Here is a 16,637-nt window from a genome sequence, read left to right on the forward strand (position 1 = left end):
GAGAGTTCCTTTTTCTCCACATCCTCGCCAACATTTGTTGTTAGCTGTTATTTTTATGAATGATGTTGATGTGAGGGTCAAGATCTACCTTTTTTCCTGTGTAGATTTTATCCTAACATTATTATTTCAATAGTTAATCCATTCTCTTCTGGATTGTTTCCCCCTCTGTTATTTGCCAAATTCTTAATAGGTGTGTAAGTCTTCCTGAATTTTTTTTCTGGTAGTTTTCTTCTTTTTTCTATTTGTATTTTCTTATATTAACACCAGGTTTCTTTAATTCTGTGGCTTCATGATGATTCTTTTATCCCCCATATTCTTTTTGTTAACTAAAGTATGCTTGACATAGAATAATACTTATTAGTTTTAGATTTGGTGCCTGCTCGGACAGTTCCTTCCTTTCTCCTTCAACATTATCTAAATATTTTTTCTTGACCCTTTGTTTTTCATTTTGAATTTGGGATTGATTATTGTCAAGTTTCATTAACACATAAGCTTTGTCAGAATTTTGTTTGATACTATATGGAATTTATAAAATATTTTGGTGAGAATTGGTATTTTGACTGTTGATTAACAGCTCTTTTATTCAGTTTTCTTTTGCCCCTCAGTAACATTTACCAATTTTCTCTTTAAAGATAAAGTCCATCTTTTATTAGTATTTTTATTGCTTGGTCATGGTAAAACTTTAATTGGAGCTTCTATTTAGCATTTTTATTGGCAAATGAAACTGCTATATAATTTTCTTGAACTGCCATTGTGTTTTTGAAGTCAGGGTTATGTTAGCCCCATAAGGTGAGTAAGTCACCTGACTTTTCTTTCTTGTTTTCCAAAGCAACATATATTTGAGATTTCTAGAAAATTCTATGTGTGTTTTTCAGCTTGCAAGCAATACTTTGAAAAATATCCAGGAGACCACGAGCTTCTTTGGGAAGTTGAAGGCGTTGGTCACTGGTACCAGCGAATACCAGTCACCAGAGCATTACAGAGAGAAACACATAAAATTGCAGGTGAGAATGGTTTCAGTTTTAACACAAGTTCCCCTTAAAATGTAGTGCTTGAGGATGGTTGTGTTCTGTGGTTCAGAGTCATGGTATTTTGTAATGGGTTAACTTTTCTAGAGTCGAAATTTTAGTTGTACATTAACATTAACATTTGTGTCACTGGTAAAGGAACCTAGAGCTGCCCAGCAGGATGTAGAAGTTCACATGGATATAACGGGTGAGAGATAACTTTGGTGCAGGGCATCAAAGGCAGCTGCCAAACTCGTGCTTCCCTCTCCAAAATCACTAGCTATCGATACTATTTAGACCCAGTATAATTGCAGGGTTTCACTTATCAGTGGAGGAAATATGCCACACCTAGTTTTCGAAGACATGTTTGTCCAGGCTGCTTTTCAGGACTCTTGTAAAAATCAGTAAAAACATTGCAGAATTTGAATGGAATGTCAACAGAGGATATAGAAGATACTGATGACCTTGGAAATGTTGGTATTGGTGCCATTCAAGAAGCAGTTCTGTATTTTGCAATCAGAGGAACTTAGTAAAAGCAAGCATATAGTTACAGATGTGGAAAGCTATTGGGTTGTAAAGGATGACCATGAAAAATTTCATATTAAAGAAATTCTCAGAGCTATGTCATGGCACTGAAAGGACAAGGATAAGTTTTTGAAAGCTGGTTCAAACTTTGTAAGGAGTTTGACAATTTGCCAAGTCAGAAAAGATGCTCCACTCCGCATTGTAGATTAATTTAATGAGAAGAAAGCAAGCACTTTAAACTACTAGACATATTTTTTATAAAGAAATAAAACAGTATAATTGCAATTAAAAGAACAGGAAACCGGTACAAAAAACAATAGAAACATTTGGGTTATAATTTAAAAAATTATTTTGTACACAGCAATCTCTCAAAATGAAGCTAAAAGACCTATGTCTGGAGAATATGGTCTTTTGCCTGTTCCAGAATATGAAGCAGAAACTGAAGACAATCAGCCTAGTGAGATGCACTTAACTGTATGTACACTGTTAAAATTCAGTTGATATTTAACTGTTTTAATGTCATAATTTACTTACCAAACTTGCATAATTTCTGTTTTTCTTGGCATCTTCTGTTACTTGGTTTCTAAGGTTATTTTCTTTGAAAAATAATTTTAATTGTAATAGTGTGGCGAGTTAATTTAAGAGTCATTTTGGAATTCACCTAAAATAATATAGAAGAAAAAAATCTGTAATCTTACTTCCCCCCAGATATAGCAGCATTAATAGTTCTGTGTTATAAAACAATGTATATCATACACAGATGTATGTAGATACTATATATGCTATATAATAGAATAATAGATATATGTATATTATATAGGTATAAATTATATTGTAAAACAGGAATCTGTATACATGATATTTTTGCTCTTATTGTTTTGTGCTGCCTCCTGCTTTTCTTCATTGCAAGCATTTCCTGTGGTGTTATGCTGTTAAAATGGTATCGTTAAATAGCAGCATATTATTTATTCTACTATGTTGATATGGAAATATCATTTATTTGCTTCACATATTAAATTTACATTTTTTATTTATAAATGGTGCAGAAGTAAACACATTAATACATGCATCTTTGTGCCTATGCAGTTATTTAATTGCACAGATATATTTGTAGAAGTGGAATTAGGAGATTAAAGTTATGAAGCCATTATCCTTATATAACCTTGTGTCTATATACATTGGTCTTTATAAAATATAATGTACTTTGAAAATAGTAAATAACCTGAAAGTAGATGAATGGAGAGCCATTTTAGTATTGAAGTAGATGCTGGGCCAGGCACAAGAACCATATAAATATGGCTTGTATGTAAACCAATAAATATGGTTATTACATTATAGAAATACGTATAGGCTTAAAAGAAGTAGATTGACAGTTACTGGAAACAGATAAGTGAACAGTGATAATTGCCTTAAGTCATATAGCAAGTGAGTAACTCTGGAATAGGTGAAGTGGTAACTGAACTGACTTGTAAAGGATAGGTGTTTGCGGCAACAGTTATAGGATTCCAAAGATAGCTTGTAAACAAACACAGGCAGGACAGAAAATGGATGTTTGATATCTAAGAAGTTTTTCATTTTGAAGAGTGTGAGAGTTTGTATTCCATGCAGTGACAAACCATTAATTTTTTAAAGCAAAGGAGTGGTGGGATTGATGGCTTGGAAGCATCTGTTACCAAGATCTGTACTGGTACTACAGAGCATGAGGTAAGAGTGAGGTGTATCAGTGAGGAGGTTAGTGAGTAGTTAGGGTTAAACTGTTAAAAACATGAGCTAAGATTTAGTAATACATGGGGTGGGGAGGGGCTTAGTTTTGAGAAATTCGTCGAGCTGAAGTTGACAGATTTTGTGGTTGATTGCATAAGGGAGAAGTCATTAATACCTCACAGGTTTCTGACTAGAATGACTAACCCAGTTAGTACCATTAACCAAGTTAGGGAATAATGTTGAAAAAAGATCGAAGAGTTTAGTTTCAGACCAGTTGGGTGTAAAATTGGATGGAACATTTACTGGGAAGATAATTCTTTGGAAATCACAAAGAAAATTAGAGCACTTAAATCATCTGTTGAGGTGAAGTTAGTAGATAAATTGCACTGGGGAGAGCTGTTGCTAAGAAAAATGAGTAGTTGAGGACAGATGCTGGGAAATGCCGCTGTGTGTCGCAGTAGGTTACTAGATGGCTTGAGTTTTACTTAGGTTCTTAGAAAACCAGGGCTTCCCATAGCTTACGGTTTTGTGTGTGTGTGTGTGTTTTCTTTTTTAATAAATAGTAAATATTATTCAAATAGTGTTATTTGAAATACATTTTAAAAGATTCTCTTTGATGCCTATGAATGAAGCAGGAAAAAATTACCTAGAACTTTGGTTTTTAACTGATATCTCTCTTTTAGATTGATTCCCTAAAAGATGCCTTTGCAAGTACTTCTGAAGGTAAAAAATAAATCTGATGTCAGTTAGTGTGAGAACACTTTGAATTGTGTGTCTGTGTCCCTTACAGTAAGTGAAGACACCCAGCTCTGAAGTCTAGATTTGAGTTCTAATGACACCATTACCACTGTTTTACTGTGTGAACAGAGTATTGTACCTCTCTTTTCCTAATTTTTAAACTAGGGTTATTAGGAGAGAATATAAGTGAAAATGCAGGAACACTTTATAGATTTCATGGTGACATGGAAATTGAAAGACATGAATATTGACAAAGTTTTATTTCATAATTTAGGGAAAAAAATATCATTTCTATGCTTGGTGTATGAGAGAGAATGGAAGTGTCTCATGTAGAGAGATGTAAATCAGCAGTTTTTACATTTCTGGGTATTTTGGTAGGCAGCCGTTCAATATATAATAAACTATGCGCAATTTTGATGTTTTTCTCAGGTCACAATAAAACACCGGTTTCCACTCGTACCCGAAGTAGTCACCTCAAGAGGCCAAAGATTGGAAAACGGTTTCAGGATTCTGAATTTAGTAGTTCTCAAGGTGAAGATGAAAGGATTTCCCAGACTTCACCTACAGCTTCAATAAACAAGTAAAGAACTGCTTATTTTACTTCCATTTGTTTATTCATATTTTCATATCACTAGCACTTAATATGTGGAAGCTATCATTATATTGTTTGTATAGCAAATGACCTTGTATAAAACTTTGTATTTGAATTCTTCTAAGATTATTGATTACACTTGCCAGTGGTATCACCTTGACAGTGTAATAGGGAGAAACTGTTAGTAAGAGAATGGACTAAAATCATGAGTTAATCTCTATTGTATGAAAATCCAAAAGAATATTCTAGTGGTTGTATACTACACAGAACTGCGTCATTATCACCAACTTTGAATTTAACAGTAGCTGTAATGTTTCATAATGCTTAAGTTTGGTTAATTTAAAAATACCTGATTTTTTGGGCCCTCCCTGGTGGCGCAGCAGGTTAAAGCACAGCATTGAGAAGCTAAAGCCACTTCTGCATGAGTTCGATTCCCGCCTGCCCCAAAGGTGACCCACATGGCGCGGCAGACCTCTCCTGACCTGCCCGCTGCTCCCCTCAGCAGTGTGCTTCGTCCATCTGCCTGTTCTGTTCCCCACTCTGTCTCTGGTGAAGCCTCTTGCCGTCCCTGAGCCTCTAGCCTGTACCCCAGCTATGTATGCATAAATAAATAAATCTTTTTTTAAAAAAAAAAAAAGACCTGATTTTTTTCTTTATAGCTGATTCATTTTACTGTGCTATTTGATTTAACTTATGAGTAATGATAACGTTAATAGTTCAGTAAGTTCCCTAGGGGACTTATTAGCTGTGGAATTATTTTACTTAGTTACAGAATTCTGTAACAATAATTTTATTGTGTAGCTGATTTTAAATACATATGTAGTTTTTGGTGAAAAATTCATTGTAAAGGCAGATATAAGTAAATATTTAAATCTAGTAATTTGTGAAAAGAATAAGAGTTTGGATAATTACCATTTTCTCACTGAACAGTATTTTGATATATTTTAGAACAGAATGTAACAGTGTATTTTAGAATGAACAGCCCAGAACTATTGTGGAATTGTTTGCTTTTCATAAATAGAAAGTAAGGCAAATATTTGAAAACTTACTCAGATACTTCTTTTTTTTTTTTTTAAAGATTAATTTATTTATGCCTGGGATACAGGCCAGAGATATGGGGCTGAGATGATTCACCAAAGACAGAGTGGGGAGCAGAACAGGCAGATAGACTGAACTACACTGCTGAGGGGAGTTGTGGGCGGGTCAGGAGAGGTCTGCCACGCCATGTGGGTCACCTCTGGGGCCGGGGATAGAACTCATGCTGCAGTGACTGCGTTAGCTTCATAGTGCTGTTGCTTTTCAACCCGTTGTGCTACCAGGAAGTGCCCTTACTCAGATACTTCTAAAAAGCAAAACATCACCTTAGCCCTCAAATTTACTGTTGAGTGGTTTCAGATACAACTGTCTGCGCCTGTGACACGGGTTAAGAGCACTGTAAGGTGAATTGTGATGGTACAATGATAGAAGTTATGGAATGCTGCAGTTACACCCAGGGGAGTGTGTGATTAATTCTAGTTGAAGGATGGAGAGATTTGGCCTTTGGACCACTCTTCAGAGATAACTAGAAACTCAACGAACAGCGTTGAGAGAAGTTTTCTAGTCCATAGGTCTACAATCTGTGCTCTGCAAGCCAAATTGAGCTACTAACTGTTATAAGTTAAATTTTATTATAACACATCCACACACATTAGTTAACATGTTTATTTTGGTTGCTTTTGTTTCACAGTGGTGGAGCTAAGTAGTTGGACAGTGACTATATGACCACAAAACCAAGAGGACATGTTTGTTGATCTGTGATTTATATCAGAGCTGTGCAGTTGAACTTTCCGTGATTATGGGAATGTTTTCTATCTGCCTTGCCCAGTATGGCAACCAATTCCCAGTATGCTCATTGAGCACTTGAAGCATAAACGAACACTTTAAATTTCACTTAATTTTAATGAACTTTAAATAATGATGTGTTTTGTGGGCTAATGCATTATACTGCACAGATCTAGTAAAGGGAAAACTTGGTGGAGTATTGATTACTGATGTATAAGAAAACAGAAGCAGCTAGGAGGAGGAAAAATTAGAAGGATATGGTCATGTTAGACTTTGAAAGAGGCACATCTTGTCTCCTAAGTCATAGAGAACCATCAGTGTTTCTGAGCTGACCTGTCAGAGGTACAGATATGTGTATTAAAAGCAGCTCGGAAAGTGGTAATAAAGAATGCTCTGCCTGTTGAAGATGAGTTGAGAAGTAACAGTGAAGGTACAGAGAGACATGGGGCCTTGAGGAGGGCCACAAAAATGGGAATAGGAAGTCAGACATATGTTTGAAAGCATTTTGGAGGTAGAGCAAACCATACAATTTGTCCAAATGATGTATTTGAGAACAAAAGGGACACTATTAGAATGTATTCATCCTGGGACAAAATCTGTAACCTGAACTGTTCCAGATAAACTGGAATATATGTTCATCCTAACTGAGTAAGATCCAATAAGATAAATAGTAATAGAAGAGTCTAATTCCCATGATTGAGAAGATGGTGATATTAATTGAACTATAAAACAAGGTAGAAAGAGAACAAAAGTTTTGGATTGTAAAATTTGAAGATGTTGACTGAGTACTTAGTGTTATTTTAACAACAGATTTGTGAAATTTTGTATTCTTCCTTAACATAGCAAATAGAATGGTGTTCTTTTGTTTTCTAGATTGGAGTCTACTGCACGCACATCAGAGAGCTCCGAAGAATTCATGGAAGAACACGAACAGGGCATGATTGAATTTGATGATGAGAGCAGTGACCGAGATGCCCGACCAGCACCCGAAGCCCAGGCACGCTTGGAGAAGCAAGATGGTGAAAAGGTGTGAGGTCACTTATTAAATAAAGCAGGCCAAAATTTAGCTTTCTTAATCATATATTGTTAAAAGGATAGAATGACATATTTTGGAGTATTGGTAGGAACTGTGTTTAATGTTAAGGAGCATATATTGAGCAAGGTCAAGTACTAAAATTGGGGAGAGAATAAAGTTGCAAGTAGCATTTTCCGTTTCAAACTGAATTCGTAAAAATTTCACTTAGTGCAAAGAAAACATAGAGAATGTTTAGGTAGTAAGGTCTCTTAGTGCACTTTAAATATAAATTTGTGGTATTAAATATGTGACACCAATGATGTAACTATAATGTCTACCTTAGAGAGCCAGTTAGAATGACTTAACATCAAAGTGTCTCCTCCTTAGACCTCTGTTTGATGAGAAGAAAAGGAATAAAATTGATTTTACAGATTCCTGGAAAAATAATTATTTTTTAACAGTTGAAAACAGAGAAAAAGCCTCTGTTATCTGACATGATTTTTGCATCTCAACTATTTGTCCCCATCTTTTTCTTCCTCTTTGTCCAATATCTGCTCTTTTTATATAAGATCAGTCTTTTCCTCTCCATATTGCTTATTATATCTTTCAAAACTACCTCTGTGTTGACTCTTTTCTTCCACATGTTCTCAAACTTAAAACTTGAAGCACTAACTTTTTCTATTCTGTTGCTTCTCACTTTTAGTTACTCACCAAAGTTCTATTTTGGAGAAGCTTATGGTGCTTTCTAATTTTCTTCCTTTTAACATTTTTCCTATACTGGTTGATCCTTTTATGAGTCTTCTTATAATTATCACTGGTGTGTAATCTATTCTGTTTACTGTGTGACCAGATTTTGCCATTTCTCTGATTTCAGTGTACCTCTGAAAAATGTTCCTTATTTGACTTCAGAGGAGGATATAACCCATCCAAATCTATTTAGGTTCATCAATTCTCTAATTTTTAAAATGGTAATAAAATACCTTCAAATTATTAGAATGTCACAAGGATTAATTAGAAACGTAGACATTAAATAGAAGTATTATAAGTTGATCAATACTGGAAGAAGAGTTTCAGAAATTGGAATTGTTATTAGATTACTTTCTTCTTATTTAATGTAATTAAGGAGCAGGGCTGCTTGGAATGACCTGGGTTGGCTGGACAATGAACTGAGATTAAGGGCTCTGTTCTTTTAGCAAGAACTGTACCAACGCAGAACCCTACAAGACTGGTGGGGCTTCCTATCCCTGGCAGAGTAAACTGGCTTTCTAGGGGCTCCTCCAGATTCCAGAGCCGGTGTCTATGAAGCTGGCATCAAAACTAGACACTGTTCCCTTTATGCTTAAAAGGTTTCTCCCAATAAGAAGAATCAGAAAGGGGTGGAATCTGGGCCCACTTTGTGTTGCAGAGCATTCTGTTCCTGCACTCAGAGCATTCTGTTCCTGCCCTCTTTCTCCATGAGAGCTGTGGCAGTATGGGCTACTTTGGAAGTCTTTATTTTTTAACTGACCCGCCCTTACAAATCTCTTCTTCCCTCCATGAGACTTTTCCTTTATCCATGCCTTTATCAAATGGAATTAATCTTGAGTCCTAGGGTATGACAACAGGAGCTGAGAATGGGACCACTTTTTTTTTTTATGATAATTAGGTATTTGTAATTGGGTCTAATCTGACCTTTCTCCCTCTCCTCCACATGGTGCAGGAGTCTGAATTGGAGCCTATGAATGGTGAGATTATGGATGATACTCTTAAGACCTCCCTCACAACCGAAGAGGAAGACTCCACTAGTGAAGTTTTAGATGAAGAGTTAAAGTTGCAGTCTTTTAATTCCAATGAAGAGTCCACAAATCTTGTCCCAACAGTGGTAGAATCTTCAAAACCCCCTGAGGCTGTTGCACAGGATAAGGTAGGGGAAAAATAACTTAATTTGTTTTGTAGTTAAGGTGGTACGGAGTACACAGTATATATAGTCTGCCTTAACATGTATTGCTCTTCAGGAAAATGAACTTTTATAGTTTGTATTTTAAGAAAGTGGATTCAGTAACATTCCATAAACCTTACTCATTATCTGCTATATGGTGACAATGAATTTTGCCTTGTAGATTTAGGGAAGTGCTTAGAAAAATGGATAAAGAAATTCATTATCTACTAAATTCAGTATTTTAATGTTTACCAATATCTGAATACCTGTTGCTTGCAATCTGTAACCAATACAGTAAGTTTGATTTGTTTACTTAGGGGGATATGATGGAATATTTTTCAAGAGATTTAATTTTTACTTTTGAATATTAAAGTTTAAGGTTGAATATTACATAGTATTATTTTATTAGTGCCTCACATAAACACACGCCCTTTATCATCTTATGAAACCAGACTTGGTGAGGTGGCAGTGTTGAGTCCCCAGGGACTCCTGGTTCTGGCTCCAGTAACACCAAGGAATTAAAATCTTTGAATTGATTCATGGTTTTGGAGAATTTTGATAAGAAATTGAAAACATTTTAAGTAATTTTTGAGGCAAAATTTTTTTTATCTTTAAAGCAAAAACTTAATGTATCAAGGTGATCATGAGACAGTTTAGAAGAAATTGAGTTGTATTCAGTGTATATGATTAACAAAAGTAATCAACACTGGATCCTTTGAGCTGCTACTTAATGTCATTTCATACTAGGATCAGAGAACGATTTAAGAACTGTAGAAATTTATTTGTTCACCAACTGTTTTATTTTCAGACCTCAAATATAACTGACTCAGAAATACTGCTAGATGAAGGCCCATCTGATGAGAAGGGGCACGCTGAAGAGAAATCACTAGTTTCAAGAAAGAAAGCTCATTTTGGGAGTTCAGACAGTGCTGCTACTATGCCGAATGAAGAACGATCTGACAGTGGTTTTCCAAGCTCTGTGATAGCTGAGTTTTCTGAAGAATCAATCTCTGAAAATTTGTCACCCCACACTACTTCCTCACTGGAAGACCAGGGTGAAGAGGGGGTATCTGAGCCCCAGGAAACATCTTCTGCTCTTCCTCAGAGTTCTTTGATAGAGGTGGAACTTGAAGATGTGCCATTTTCACAGAATTCAGGACAGAAGAATCAGTCAGAGGAGCAGTCCGAAGCATCTTCTGAGCAACTAGATCAATTTCCACAATCAACAGAAAAAACTGTGGATAGCAGCTCCGAGGAAATAGAAGTAGAAGTGCCTGTTGTAGACAGGCGGAATTTAAGAAGAAAGGCCAAAGGGCATAAAGGACCTGCTAAGAAGAAAGCCAAGCTTACATGAGTGAAGAAGAAATAGAGATGATCAGTTCTCTTCTTTGTAACATAATTGTTGTTTTTAAGATATGGCAATTAATAAACAGCATGGGGCATAGGACAAAAGTTTCCAAAATTTCAATTTGAACTTATTTATGATGCAGTTTTCCCATCCCCATAGGGCCTAGAATCACCATTTTTAATTTTTTAGGGTATTTTGTGTAAATAATTTTCTTTTTAATTTTTATTAGCCATGTTTCAATTTTGGAAAACCAGATCATAGTATATTTTATTTAGTAGTTGGGGATATCTGACCATTATTAAAAATATATATATTAAAAACTTTGAAAGTAGTAGGCTTTCCATTACTTGTAAGGATCACTGAAATCTTTTATACAAAGGGTTTTAATAGTAAACTTGGTGAGGGATCTAGAAGTTTTATTTTAAATATCAAACTAGTCACCATTTTTTAAAATGTAGGCATGCCTAAACAAAAATGTCAGTAAATCAGAATAAATATAACTCAATGAGAGCACAAATATAGAAATTTAGGGTCAAATGTTTAAAGGTGATATTTTGGCTTCTTAATTCTAGCTGTACATGCAGTTTCTCCCTTAGACTGCATGCAGTGCCTGTGGGAAGGTAGACCAAAATTTGTATCTAGTTCATTCTTTCTAACACCTGATATTAATACTTCTAGGGATTTAACTTTGTCATGTAGGTACTAATACAGTTAAAATTTCTTTTGAAGTATTACTTTGCCTTAATTTTTGTCTCTATATATTCAGATACAAGTTTAAAGGGTATACTCTCACCTTTAGTTAAATATTCCAACCAATACAATTAACTTGAACTATCCCGTTGTGATCAGAGAAATAAGCTGGGGATTTTGTCCTCATCCAGTTAATGTGCACTCCAGAGGTATGAAACTTCTTTAGGCTTCTTCAGTGTTTCTGCTGGCTTTATTCAGAGCCTTATTAAAAATTCCCCTTACTTTTCATCCACTTTCTTAACTCACGGAGTGATACCAGTCAAAAGATCAGCCTGCCTGCCAGCGTCAACCCCTGGCATCCATTCTGAGGTAGGTTTGTAATTCCATGCTCTTATCTGAGGTAGCGGAAATAAAGCTGCCTTAAGACCTATCATTACAAGATTGGAGGCTTCTGTTGTCTGCTACGTCTTGCTAACTTCATTTGTTCTGAGGAAAAGTTTGCAGATAGCCTGTATGCATATAGTGTTGCCAGTACAAGCCTTTGCCTGAGAAAAAATGCAGAAACCTCAACTGCTAATTTTTGAATAATTTATTTTTAATGAACAAAGTGGTCTTAGAATCCAGTCTCAGAACAGTCCTCCTCCTTGGAGGTGTTAATGTGTACACAAATGTATCTACATTGGCGAATGCTTTCTGACCATTTAGAATAACAGCTTAATCCTTACATGGAAAAGTGTTATGATTTTGTGATATTGGGGTGTAAGGCTTAATGTTGAAAATTTATTCAGTCCGTAGGCAGATGTTAATTTGGGGGAAGAATGTTGGTATTTTAGAAAGACCTAATGAGTTGAATTAAAATCTTGAAGGAAGTAATATAGCAAACACTCTTTATTGGTGGAGAATTTTGAAACTTTATAGTCATTAAATTTTCTTTAATTACTAGTTAGTGGTAAACCAGATTATTCACTCAAAATGAAAATTAGGGCACTTTTGCCATTTGTTTTCTCAACAAATGCTAAGTGAAAAAATAGGCGTGACTAATAGGGAACTAAAGATTTAGTAAATACTTAAACCTTTCCACTTTTGATTTCTTAAAATAGATTTACAAACCTAACACTTATTTTACTTTTTGCATTCATCGTTTTCCTTGAGATACTTTAAAGGGTCCAATTTAAGAAAATTGAGCTGAAAACTCTTGACATAGAGTCACTAAGTCTATCAAAAATAAATGGTATTCCTATGTGATCACTGGGGACAAATAGTATAAACTTGTTTGGCTTATTCTGATTAAGTACATTTAAGCAATTTCAAGACATTTTGTTCCGCACACAAGATAATTTGGTATTTTCTGATAGGAAATGTTATCTTGGTATTTATATGGTAGAGAGTTCAGTCACACAAAAGAACCTAATATTCATCGTCAGTATCTTGAGTTCTATAAACAGTGAGTATAGTTTATAACAAAACTTATCTGCAAAAGGAAATCTAAATAAACCTAGTTTGTGCAGGCATTAAATAACTACCAGAATTAGAGAACTGAAATTTGATTTCAACCAGCCCGTTATAGTTTAGTGTCCAGTCACATTCCATAGTCCTTTGTAAACTGTTACGTCTTGGTGGTGGTGAAGGGAGTTTACTTCAGTTTGTGTAAATACATGTATATTTCCTTGTGTGATATAAAGCAGATGGTTATTAGGAAAATTTTAGTTCAGCTTTCAAGTTTATTCAGTTGCTAGACATCACAGAAATAAGTATATTTAATAATTTCTTGTAAAGCTCCTCTACAACTTTTAAGGTGAAATAGGGTCTTTTTTTTTTTTTTTTTAGATCAAATAGCATGATAGAACGACGTCCCTCTCCCACCTAAAATGAGTCTCTTCTCATGTTCTTTCCATTCTGTGCAAAGAATTATCAAAACAACGGTAATTATTAGTGGCTGATGGTTTACTTTTAGCTGATTACCAGAACATAGTCTAAAGTGGTCTCAGTGACTTTGGAAAAATCTCTTGAGGGTTAATGATTGCATCAACTTGAATCTTTACCTAGTATCTATCTGCTCTTATGTTCTGCTTTACCCTTAGGAATTACCTTCTAAGGTTTGGTCACACCAGCAAACTTATACAAACCTTACTGTAAATAAAGGGTTTATACTAACATCACTCATCAGTGTAATAGAATTTTAGAGACTTCTTGTATGTCCAATAGTAGCAATATGGCAATTTAAGATGTTACCCCGTCTTTCATGAGTGTGACTAGTTACAAATATTATGCTTCTGTTTGCACACTTGATACCAAGTTTTCTTTGTACAAGTAATTTGCTTATTTTTTATCTTACAAAATAAGCAAGAGCTGTTTTGTAGTGCTTACCTTTAATCAATTTTTTGTTGTTTAACCTTCCAAAACCTAAGTCATTCACACATTCCTCATTTCTCTTAGTGGTAAAATATTTGTTAAAACCTAATTGTAAAGTTCAACTTCTGTCATCCTTAAAAAAGTGATTTTATCATACTGAATTGTCATTTCCAAGAAAGTAGGCTTTTTATTCCTAAGTGTCAGTGTTCTTAAACTTCGATGTTTATAGAACTTAAAAAAGATGTTAACCTTACTCAGAACAGCAAGTCTTACTAAAGTTTGTTTTTCTGGTAGTTTCTGTTTTCATAGTTTTTCTTTTTTTTTCTTCTTTCTTTTAAGTTTAAAAGCAGTGATTAAACCTTCTATTTTGTGATTGTTTCCTGGTCTGTGTTGTGAAATACTTTCCCCTAATTTTATTGATGTTGATGTCTTTAGATACTGAGTTTGTTTAGATGCTTTTGTTAAAGGCACACCTGATTACACTGGTACATTAAAAAGCAGATCTTAAAGAAATAAACAACTTAAAACAATGCTTATAGATCAATGTGATATTCAGATACCCTAAAGCTTAAAGCCATAAACAATAATTTACATTGAAAAAGTGTTTCAATCAGTTGACAACCCTAAAACAACCCTTTTTAATATTATCTTAGTGGCTGCAAATAAATTTCTTTGAAGGGTATCAGTGTATCCTTTTAAAAATGAATATTAATTCAGTGACATTGTGCAGTAAATGATTAATTACAGACAGTGAAAAGGTTTTAAGTTTTTTTGAACTGTTAGTATAGAGTGCCTTCTAGCATATATTTTCAATGTAAATATAAATTTAAACATTATTGTTAATGCTATACTTTTCAGAATGATGATGTTCATCTAAGGAAGAGATTATAGGTAAGGTCTAAACATGACAAAATTTAGCAGCCTAAGTTTCATATTTAATTTTATCAGTAATCTCTGTAATAAAAAGTAACAACTGGCTTTTCCAGTGATGATAGGTCTGCATCGTGAGTACCCATTCATTAGTACCCATTCAAAACAGGCTATTTCTATAATTGATTTTTAAAAAAAAATTTATGAATACCTAAACTTGCTAAGGAGACCCAAAAATAAAGACAAATTCATAATTATTTTTGCAAAGAATATAATAGTTCTTTTGATGATGGCAGGCACGGAAGGCTGTTTGAAACCATTCAGAAACACAGCATGGTGTTCTTCCTGATTACTGCGTTGTCTTCCATAGTTCCATGGGGTCACTTGTATGAAACTGCTGTCAAACCAGTAAGACTGCATTTATACATCCATCATTTTCAGGATTGTTGGTAACCTGGGCATATTTTCCTAAGAATGAAACAAAGTGGGGAGAGAAGGATATTAGCTAATAAAAATTAACTTTAAAGGACATAACCTTCACCAAAAATACAACTTCTAAGAAAGAAACATTGATAGGAGAAATGAGACCTTACGAAATTTGAATTCTAAGAATCTGAATTCTAAATACAATTTTTGTATAAATAGAATTTTTACAAAATGGTGGTCAGCTCCATTCTCCATATTCTTTCTTTTCAAAGAAAATTAGAAACAGCTGAGCACTAAAAAGAAACTGATATTTGTTTTAATTATTACTGAAATAGTGTGATATGTGTTTGATATATGCCTCATTCATGGTTAATTATAATACTTTTAAGTTATAACTGCATCTGTTTCCATCATAATTATCTTTTTAGAGGAAAAAATCTAGCTATATAGTGTACTTTAGGTAATGGAAACCAATAAACTAAATTAATACCAAAGCTAAAACTAGCTACTACTTCTACAAAAAAAATTCTTAAATATGTAAATCTGATTACATCAAAACAAGTTTTAACTTACTAGTTCCACATTACAATCTACATAATCTAATTCTACATTATCCAGTTTGCTTATATTTTGTCAACCTAAAGATAATCTCGATTCAAGGATTGTAAATAACAACCTGTATTCAAAAATATACTCACCCCAAATAACTTTGCCTCCTTGTGTCACAAGGCCCAATTCACTCACATTAACTTCGATGACAGTACCTTTGGTGATAACACCCAAAGTTGTATAGAGTGGAGATGAGGGATTCTTTTTTACACCAAGTATTGGCAGACAAAAGGTGGCTTTCAGTTCAGGATGTGTTACATGGGCCTTTTTGAAACGTAAACCCTAATAAGTCAAAAACAGTATTTGAGTCCAAAATGTTAATAATGAGTAATGATTCTTTTGCTTATGTTTTTCAGTTGTCTCCAAAATCGAACCAAAAAGGCCATGGATTGAAAAATATCGAATCTGAAGGTAGCAAATAAAATACAATTAATTCTATAGACTGCAAATTTGACAGTTATAGGATAAATGTGTGGGGGGAACCTAAGCCTGCCCTACAGTTTTTATTATGGAACAGCTAGCATCGTACTTCTATTTCCCTTGTCCAGGCATCTGTACTTACTGCAGAATTACTGCATGTTGCCCACTATGGCGGAGTTCACAAACAGCCATTTAAACATGATAAAAAGAAATGCCCCTATTTTTAACAATAAAACCAGAACCAGCAGGTAAAATAACTTTTCCCAAATTAATTGGTGTGCAGTTGGAATCAAACAATGAAATATCCTCTGACTCCCAAGTATTTAGACACTTCAGCTACCGTCCATGATTTCAAAAAAAAAAAAGCCAGAGTTGTCAGTTTTCTTTGCATTGATTGTAGTACAGAACGAAGACTGGTGAGAACCCAGCCAGGTCTGTTACAGAAACCAGATGGACCCAATAACCCTGATACATTTTTTTTCCCAGGGGGGTGAGGCTCGTGTAGCACTTTACAGTCATACTTTATAGTCTCTGATTTTTGTCTCTAGTGGGGAGGGGACTTTTTTTTTTTTAAAGATTTATTTATTTGTGCATACAGAACT

The 16,637-nt window shown here is 34.5% G+C and overlaps 2 protein-coding genes across 2 annotated transcripts in view; one reads left to right on the forward strand and one right to left on the reverse strand.

Moving 5' to 3' along the window:
- The window catches only part of FAM169A (family with sequence similarity 169, member A), a 42,407-nt gene extending 28,318 nt beyond the window's left edge, over window positions 1-14,089 (forward strand). Inside the window, exons 7-13 of the mRNA XM_004678206.2 lie at window positions 876-1,004; window positions 1,894-2,006; window positions 3,920-3,959; window positions 4,404-4,554; window positions 7,261-7,414; window positions 9,102-9,305; window positions 10,129-14,089. Of these exons, the coding sequence (XP_004678263.1) occupies window positions 876-1,004; window positions 1,894-2,006; window positions 3,920-3,959; window positions 4,404-4,554; window positions 7,261-7,414; window positions 9,102-9,305; window positions 10,129-10,674 (1,337 nt within the window). The 3' untranslated portion in view covers window positions 10,675-14,089. The remainder of the gene's footprint in view (window positions 1-875; window positions 1,005-1,893; window positions 2,007-3,919; window positions 3,960-4,403; window positions 4,555-7,260; window positions 7,415-9,101; window positions 9,306-10,128) is intronic.
- A 745-nt stretch (window positions 14,090-14,834) lies between these two features.
- The window catches only part of NSA2 (NSA2 ribosome biogenesis homolog (S. cerevisiae)), a 9,155-nt gene continuing 7,352 nt past the window's right edge, over window positions 14,835-16,637 (reverse strand). Inside the window, exons 5-6 of the mRNA XM_012721766.1 lie at window positions 15,705-15,897; window positions 14,835-15,048 (exon numbers count right to left, since the gene is read on the reverse strand). Of these exons, the coding sequence (XP_012577220.1) occupies window positions 14,981-15,048; window positions 15,705-15,897 (261 nt within the window). The 3' untranslated portion in view covers window positions 14,835-14,980. The remainder of the gene's footprint in view (window positions 15,049-15,704; window positions 15,898-16,637) is intronic.

Source organism: Condylura cristata, unplaced genomic scaffold (assembly GCF_000260355.1).
Source record: "Condylura cristata isolate star-nosed mole 26May11 unplaced genomic scaffold, ConCri1.0 scaffold00007, whole genome shotgun sequence".
Lineage (NCBI taxonomy): Eukaryota > Metazoa > Chordata > Mammalia > Eulipotyphla > Talpidae > Condylura > Condylura cristata.